Source organism: Stylophora pistillata, chromosome 12 (genome assembly GCF_964205215.1).
Source record: "Stylophora pistillata chromosome 12, jaStyPist1.2, whole genome shotgun sequence".
In the NCBI taxonomy this organism is placed as follows: domain Eukaryota; kingdom Metazoa; phylum Cnidaria; class Anthozoa; order Scleractinia; family Pocilloporidae; genus Stylophora; species Stylophora pistillata.
Window position 1 is genome coordinate 23,179,626 of NC_142530.1, and position 8,338 is coordinate 23,187,963.

An 8,338-nucleotide genomic window follows, 5' to 3' on the forward strand; every position below is an offset into this window, starting at 1 on the left:
CTTACGGAAAGATACACTCATAGTCACTTAGGCTAGAAGTGAAGAAAATAAGAGCAATGTTTTCCTGGATTAATTTCCAGCGAAGACTTAGATTTTAAAAGTTTGCGAATCCGGCTATGTTTTGAAATCTCCTCCATTTTAGACCTTCCAAGATTTTTCTGGACTTATACTATCTGCTTCATTGATGTTTGTGTTCGCTCTTAAAAATAATTTCTACGTCACATAAACGCTATAAAACATAGCATGTCCCTTTAAATTGATTTGACTCTGTCACAGTTATATCAGTTAGGGCTATGGGGCCTTATTCGTACCCATCAGAATGCAAAGGGGTTGTTTCTGTTTACGAAGTTCTCCTAATATTTAAGATCAGGTTACCATTCTTGTTTCCTGTAGTGTTTTAAATGCGTAGAAGTTCCATTAGGTGTCGATTGAATTATGTTTTATAACATTTTCGAGATACAGAGAATCCAGAGAAAACTGTCTTCAGTAAGCGTAGTCACTGCGTTGCACAAAATTTCATGCGTGACAGCTTGTTTGATTTACAAGCCAAGTGCTCTTAAGATTGTTAAAGTCATCCACCAGCTTGGTTTGGGTGTCCATCACTGACTTCCGAAGTTTCGAATGCACTGAGGTGTATTTTTCCTTATTGATGAGGGCTGAGCCGTAAAATGGAAATACCATTTCTGTTTCGGAGCGACTCTGACACTTTTCGGTCTCTTGTTGATGTAGATTTGTGAACGAAAGTTGAGGGACTGTGAACTTGCATCTAGAATATTTTCATTTAAGATGAGTGCCAAGTTCGTGAATTTTTCACGTTTTCTTAGAGAGCAGGAGGCGGGTTTTTATTGTAAATTCAAATGTTTTGATGTGTTTACGAAGAAAAATGACGATGATTTTTGAAAAATGTTCTTGGCAATTTGTTCCATCTAGAGGACCAATTATCAATTGAAAATGATAGCTGCTATCGATAAAGATAACAGCCATTAATGGAACAATAGCTTTCATCGGATGTCTAAGCACCCGTGTTCTCTTTCATGGGTATCTTCGTCTACATCACATTACAAAACTTTTTATGGCTGCTCAAACCGACTTTAAAAAATTGTAACAATCAGGTAATGGTGCCTAAAGGTCTAGCGAATACATTGAAAATATCTAATAAGTAATTATAAAAAAAAAAACAAACAGACATAGGAAATTAACTCAAGAAACATTATTTGGTTTTATTTACCTTACAGCCAAAATATGAAAATACCTGTAATTATTGTTGAGTTGTTCTTCTACCTTATTCATAAATGATTTCACAAAATAACGCTAACAAAGCCCAACCTAAACAAATACCACAATCTGGAAATTCTATCCTATAGAAAGAAAAACTTAGGATATGAAGGGAAACAAGCATCCCAGTCACCAGAACACGTTGACACCTAAGAGTGATTAACATCTTATTTCTCCTTACAATATCACTGCTGAGTCAAACATAAAGGTTATGAGAATAAAGAAAATGATCACCAACTAAAGCAGCTCTTGATTATTAAACAAATTCTCTTTGTCAGCGTCTTAGGAAATGTACAGTGAATACTATGGAGAATATGGAAACTGATGTCAGCTGAATAAGCTGATTAAGGGCGTTTATCGTAAGTCTGAATTGGCAAGCTGTGGCCCTGTTAAGTTTGAATATGAAGAGGAGAAATTTCTGTTATTTTCTATCAAAAAGCAATATACAATTTAGAATCTGGCTGGATATTTTTCAGATCTTTTTAAAGGCGAAGCAAATCTGGCCAAACAGTTCTGCCAAATGGTAAACTTCATATGTTAAGTTTATATAAACTATTGGTATATTACCCGGCGTACTGATGACCATGTCCTGTTGTGACTTTTGAATGCTTGTTGTTTCGGTCTGCAGATGCTGAACACCAGCGCCTATCTTTCCTTTTTCACCATCGATCTCTGATGTTACTAGCTCGCTCAAATTTTCTCTCAATTCTTGGAAGTTTCTGATGCATAGTCCTGCGAGACAAGTATGGTTCTTTATCATTAGAACTCTCTTCTTTGTCTATTTGAATGGATAGGAAAAAATGAAAGCGATTATTTCTCTTAGGTCAAATTATACTTGTAGAAGACCTGGATTTCACCCTATGACCGAAGGCGAAACACCTCTACTGCGGGCACAAGCCTCTGTGGTTTGCTAGTTTTTTTCTTTCTAAATATACTAATGTACATCTTAATTCTTCTCGGGTGATGAATAGAATACTGGGCCAGAGTCCTGTTCATGTTGTAACGCCAACAAATTTCCTTTGAATAACGCGGATCGTCAATAGTTCGAAGACCTGGCGCCTAGTGAGAGTCTCTCTGGAAATAATCCTTCTTTGATGTAAAGTAAACCATTGCCATCTGGAGAAACAATTTAATGGGAGATGCCACTAATCAGGAGCACCTATTAAATCCTACCTACCATTGCAATAAACTCAATTTTCAACCATCTACATATCGAACAAGTCAGAAAACATTTCAGGGTTTATTTGAATTTACAACACGAAATCAGCGCTTGTCACAACTGACACAGAAGAGTTTCCTTCTGTCGTGTTAAATTACAAGCACTTCCGGTCAGCGTCAATTGATCTAATGCTTAATCTTATCTAAGCTTTTAAGTGACCTTTCTTCCGGCGATGAAATAAAATTCGGAGCAACGTTTCTCCAAAATTTCATCTTGGTATCATCTATTTTTTACGCGTATTTTGAAACAATGCATGATGAAAAATACATTCGAGTAGTTTTAAAGCAACGTCTGATGAAACCGACCGTTCTTACCTTGCTAAGCTGGGAAAATAAGACGGATAAAAATCTCCCGTACTCGCAGGAACTCGCGGCTAGCGAGCCCGTGAGATGTTGGATAGGAAAAATCGCCCCATTGGTTATACAATTTTCTCTGTTGTCAGTGTACAAGCACGAATAGATAGCTCAGTTCAGATAAAGCGAAAACACAAAGCTATCGGGATACACAGGATTGTACACGCATAGCAAGTGATAATATAAATGTACGCGCCTTTTATTCCCACAGCCTCTAACAGTCAAGAAATCTAAATTGTTGTATACACTTCCCAAATTTAATGTAGGATATTTAAATTTCCAAATAAACTTATTCTTTAAGTAGCACCTAGCTTGGCACAGGGGGGACGGGGGGGGGGGTTACTCCGGATTTCAAGGGACAGGGATGATCAAACGCAGGCAAAAATCAAAACCTAACAATCCCTGGACAAAAATTTAACCAAAACGAATCCATGTCGAATTTCTACTTCGCGGCCGGGACGCGCGAGAACTATCACCGATCTGCAGACTGTTTGGGATTCCCCAAAAATCCCTACTTCAATCAAGCTACCCAAAAAATACGTGGCAGAAGTTTCCTACCCGAAAAATATCCTGAAATCGAAAATTTCAAATCTTCTTTTAATCACCATGTTCAAAATTTCCTCCCATGATTTGATTTTGCGTTATGCATTCGGCACTGAAAATTGTTCCGGCAAACTAAGCTTGGCTGTTGCAAGACATATGTTATAAACCGAGCGTGAGGTCAAGATGGCTGAATATTGGCCGAGTTCTTTCTGTGCATTTTTATAGCCGAGACGAAGTCAATCAGAAGATAGGATTCGCTTCATCTCACCCAAGGGCGCTGCGAGCGGTGCAATAAATTAGAATATTATTTTTTGCCAAGGCCGTTGGCGAACCAGTGACCCTTTTTTCCAAAGTCCCGACAGTTGACAATGTTTATTTTTTCGTGTTTACATGTTATTAGGTCACGTAGTTATGATGTATAATACTTCTAAAATATATGTGTTGTAAGCTTCCGGAATGTTCTAGTATACTTTGTAAAAGTACATATAAGACTCAGTTGTGTAGTAATAGCTGTAGCTGTTATGACGTCACTGACTGTCTAGAAAGCTATATTACTGAAGATAGAGCTTCCATGGAAGATTATTCATTTCTAGGAGATTAGGAGACAACTATGAGTTTGTGTCAGTGGTGAACTAGGATATAGACTGTAGTGGGCTTAGGTAAGTTTAGGATAGTTACTGTTCTGCCTTTAGGAGTCGCTCCTCGGTAAGAAATTGTACTTTGTTTTAATAAAGTAGTCGAGTTCGTAGGATTGTAGTATTCTTTCTGTAGGTTGAATTATACAGTAACAAATTATACTTGAATATTACCACGAGTATTTGTCGAAACCTCTTTTTTTTCTTTTAAATTCTTAAGCTGTTTTTTTTATTTTGTTCAGCCCAAACCGAGGAGCTGAGAAAGTTAACTGTTACTCGAAGGATAGCTACCCTTATTAAAAAAGATATAGGGAACATCTGGGAGGACTTTGGAGCACTTCTTGAACTTTCTGATGGTGACCTTGATTATATAAAGACTTCTTACGCAGAACCTATATGGCAGGTGCTGTTCTCCAAATAAGGAGGAATAAGGAGGGCCTCCACGCAACCGTGGGATGTCTTGTGAGCGTTCTCATTCAATTGGAAAAGAAGAGGATCGCAGACAAGCTGCTAGGTATTTAAATCAGAACGTTTTATGGAAATCATCCATCTCGATTGAATTAAATCCAGAGCATTTACCTGACGAGGTCTTGGAATTTACTCTGATGCAACTTAAGGTGGTCATGGTGTTTTAAGTTGCTGTCAGAACCTGCAGTGTGCATTTGCAGTATTCATTCAATCTCATCGTTGATCTTTTTTGTTTCTGTAATAGATACTGTGCGGAAAGAAAAACAAAGAGAAAGCGAACAAAATGGTGACAGATCAGAAGAGCATCGAAAAACATTTAGCAGCCCGTTGGAAGGTATGATCAATATTTACAAAGATTTTTCCTTTTCACTCAGTGAAGAGTTAATAATTGTATGAATATTGATGCATGCACCATCTTAGGAGTCTCTCGCTCTTTGTGTTATCTTGGCTAAACTTTTGTAGAAGTTCCAAGGTGTAAGGAATCCCTTGGTGACTCAGCCAATTATCAAGTCCTCTTGCAAGTATTCCTTAATACCGGAAGTATTAGAGTGAAGAGCTTTACTGACCACAATTTGAGATGCACTTTATCTCAATATATTGTAGTTTTTGATTAGCACTATATCACTGCTGATCACCTTGTAATTAGTCAAGCTACATGACGATCGAGGCTAGAATTTTCCTTCCTATTCAGAAGTTCAATATCGGGCTTGTAGAGGTCCTTGTTTTGATCATTTCCAAATCGTTAAATCTTAATGCAGATTTTTCCTTTCAGTTTGAGGTTTACAAACCGGGTCAGGTATATTTTTAACCCCGTTGGCTTTGAGTTGATTTCTTTTTTTTATTCCAGGTTCACTAATATCCCCAGTGAGTAACCAGCTATTTCTTATGGTTCAATCTTAAATCGTAATTTTAAGTTAGCTCTTTGATCCCTTATGCTATCAGTGCGCCTCGCAAACTTTCGTTTTGCACTTACAAACTGAATGCACAAGCTCTACGAGAGTCTTGTTTTTAATAAAACTTGTATTTACTTAAAAAAAAAGCTGTACGATATAATTTTCATTAACTGCTGAGTCCAAAATAGAGAGAACTAAATGGGTAACAAAGAAAACCCTTGATTGAAATATAAGCTCTTATTGTCCTATAGAAATGTTATAATTAACTGTTGCACGGCAATTGTGCTGACAATTTGGTGACGCAAACTTCTTGTTGTTGTTACGAAGCGAGAAGTGAAAAGGGGAAGTTGGATGATGAGTCCAAAAGAGTGGCAAGACTCGAAAATGAAAGAAGGAATAATTTGACAAAACTCAAATCTCAGAGAGCAGGTGAGTTGCAGTTCTGAGTGTCCTTCAAGACCATGCAAACATTACAAGTTGTAAAGCATCCCTAAGTGATTCGGCCAATTTTCAAAACCTCTTGTAGTATTCTAGAACCCCGAAAAGTATTGGGGTGACTTTTTCTGATCTACTGTTTGAGATGCGCTTTATATCATATTTCAATACATTGTGGATTTTAATCGGCACCAAGTCTTTGCTGGCCACCCTTTAATGAATTTGAATATATGAAAATCATATACGTGTCCTGCGGTTGTAAGAAATGTATGAAAGCGATCCTCACAGTAATGAACATTACTTACGTAGATGTGAGAATAAGGCCTAAAAAAAAAAAAAAAAAGAAGAAGAAAAATTCAGACCCGCACTGGATTTGAATTCATGAACTCTGCGATACCGGTGCAATGCTCTATCAACTGGACTAACAGGCTACGTTACGATCTGACTCAAGCTACATAACGATCGGTGCTAGAACTTTCTCTCCCAATTCAGAAGCTCAATGTTAGGCTTGTAGAGGACCTTGCTGTGATAATTTTAAATCCTTAAATCACGCCATAACTGCAATTTTCCCTATTGGTATTTACAAATGGTTCAGGCATGTTTTATCCCCGTCTGTTTTGAGTTGATTTCTCTATTTCATTCTCACTAAAAATCCTAGTGATTAACCAACTCTGTCGAATCTTTACATCTGACATCACTTTTCTAAAATAGCACTTTGATCTCTCATTACTTCTCGCATATTTTCGTTTTGCAGTAACAAACTGAATACACAATCTTCACAAACTTCTTACCTTTATTAGTTTTGAATGTAGGGGTCGTATATGGTCAATTGAAAAAGTACGGAAAAGATTGATTCTCTTTCAAACAATTGCCGCAGTGATTTTGGACACTGTTTGGTAGTCGAAACCGCTCCTGAATTTGAGTTTAAGAAATCTACTGTGCTGATTGATTCAATTAAGAGAGTCTTCAGCTGAGTGTTTTCAAGCATTTTGTATCTTTCTTTGTTTTTGGTCGCCTCAGGGATGTTCTCAATTTAAACGTCTTTAAAGGTTTAATCTATTCTAGGTTTCTCATTGAGTTTTAATCGAGTGAGGAGAATTCGCTTGTATTTTTTATAAATCACTTTTGCAACAATGAGTGATTTAGTGCACTTTACGAAATTGGTCTTCTTGGCCTTGTACAATGTAGATGTACCTGCAAGGAGACAGCAGAACACGGGAAGTAACGAGCCTTTGAAAACGATGCACAGCCTGCTGATGGAGGAAGCTGCATCTTCTAATTAGTTAATTTGGTTAGGCAGGGGACGTTAAAGAACCCACTCACGAGATTACTCTGATGTGGTCTGGCCTGTTTACTGGGAATTGGGGGGGGGGAGGGGGCATCTTTAAATAAGTTTCCTTCGATTGTTTATAAACTGCTGATGCAGTCCGGCCAAAGTCCCCCGAAAAGTGTTGTGTGCGCATTTGATCATATCCACATGTTAATTTGCGCAATATAAATATTAAATTATTATTATTACCATTAAAAGAGGTTATTGAAAACGTTATCTTATAATGCATAGTGGGGCATGGAAATTTCGAGGTGCTGAGAGAAATGACTGAAAAAGTCAGAAAGATGGAGGAAGATTTTTTAGGAGCGTCATAAAAAGGCAATTCCGCAGTGTCGTCATCATAATCATGCTGTGCTTTTTATCATCAACGTCGGCTCTATTTGATAGCACAAAAAATATAAGCCGAAAGCTAGAATGGGATAGAACGTGGTATCATGATGAGAAAGGTACGTATGATGCACGATCCTCGCAGTAGAGAGTGCTATTTATGCAATAGCGAATATCAGACCTGAAAATCAGAACTGAAAAAAATCAGGCGCTGCACTAGTATCGCAGAGGTCAGTGGTTCGAATCCTGTACAGGCCTGATTTTTTTCATGTCTGATTTTCGCTATTGCATAAATAGCACTCTCTACTGCGAGGATCGTGCATCATACGTATCTAATACCGCAGTTCAAAATATATGAACTTCATATATATATTGTATATGTTGAGAAAGGGTTTAAAATTGCAACCAGCTTATTTCTAGGGCAATTACTAATGGACTGTTGATGACGAGAATTTGTAGTCTTGTACCATTTTCATGGTACTCTTTTACACTTAGCTGGTGATCATTTAAAGTAGGAATATCTTGGAGGCAAAGGAAAATGTTAAAAACTTTCCTTTTTTTTGTATTTCGTTGAGATGGACCCATCTTGCCTTCTGGGGTGGCCAATCAGAACACAGGATTCGCTTCATCTTACCCACGGGCACTGCCAGTTTTATGATAAATGGCAAGCTTAGAGTTAAGATGGCTGGATATCGGCCTTGTTATATGGACGGGGACGAAGTTGATGTCCTAAAAACGCATATTAAGAACGAGGCTAACATCCAGCCATCTCGACTGAACAAACTTGGTTAATATCAGATATTTTGTTTTTAAATAAAACGATTTCGCTTTAATAAGAATCAACGATGACCTTTTTATTT

The 8,338-nt window shown here is 37.6% G+C and overlaps 1 protein-coding gene across 2 annotated transcripts; it reads left to right on the forward strand.

The window, feature by feature from the left end:
• Positions 1 to 3,629: 3,629 nt before the first annotated feature.
• Positions 3,630 to 6,176, forward strand: LOC148719327 (uncharacterized). Of its 2 annotated transcripts, XM_088741468.1 has the most exons (4): positions 3,630 to 4,539; positions 4,738 to 4,827; positions 5,341 to 5,357; positions 5,714 to 6,176. In XM_088741468.1, the coding sequence occupies exons 1-4, from the start codon at positions 4,422 to 4,424 to the stop codon at positions 5,789 to 5,791; spliced, it is 303 nt and encodes a 100-aa protein (XP_088597594.1). In that variant the 5' UTR covers positions 3,630 to 4,421; the 3' UTR covers positions 5,792 to 6,176. The 2 variants fall into 2 exon arrangements, with proteins under 2 accessions (XP_088597594.1, XP_088597593.1); XM_088741467.1 differs by lacking the exon at positions 5,341 to 5,357.
• Positions 6,177 to 8,338: the final 2,162 nt, after the last annotated feature.

Coding starts and splice junctions, on each gene's coding strand:
- LOC148719327 (XM_088741467.1), top strand. CDS start 4,422: ATGGCAGGTGCTGTTCTCCAAATAAGGAGGAATAAGGAGGGCCTCCAC. Junction 4,540..4,737: donor GATCGCAGACAAGCTGCTAG/GTATTTAAATCA, acceptor TTTCTGTAATAG/ATACTGTGCGGAAAGAAAAA. Junction 4,828..5,713: donor ATTTAGCAGCCCGTTGGAAG/GTATGATCAATA, acceptor GTTGTTACGAAG/CGAGAAGTGAAAAGGGGAAG.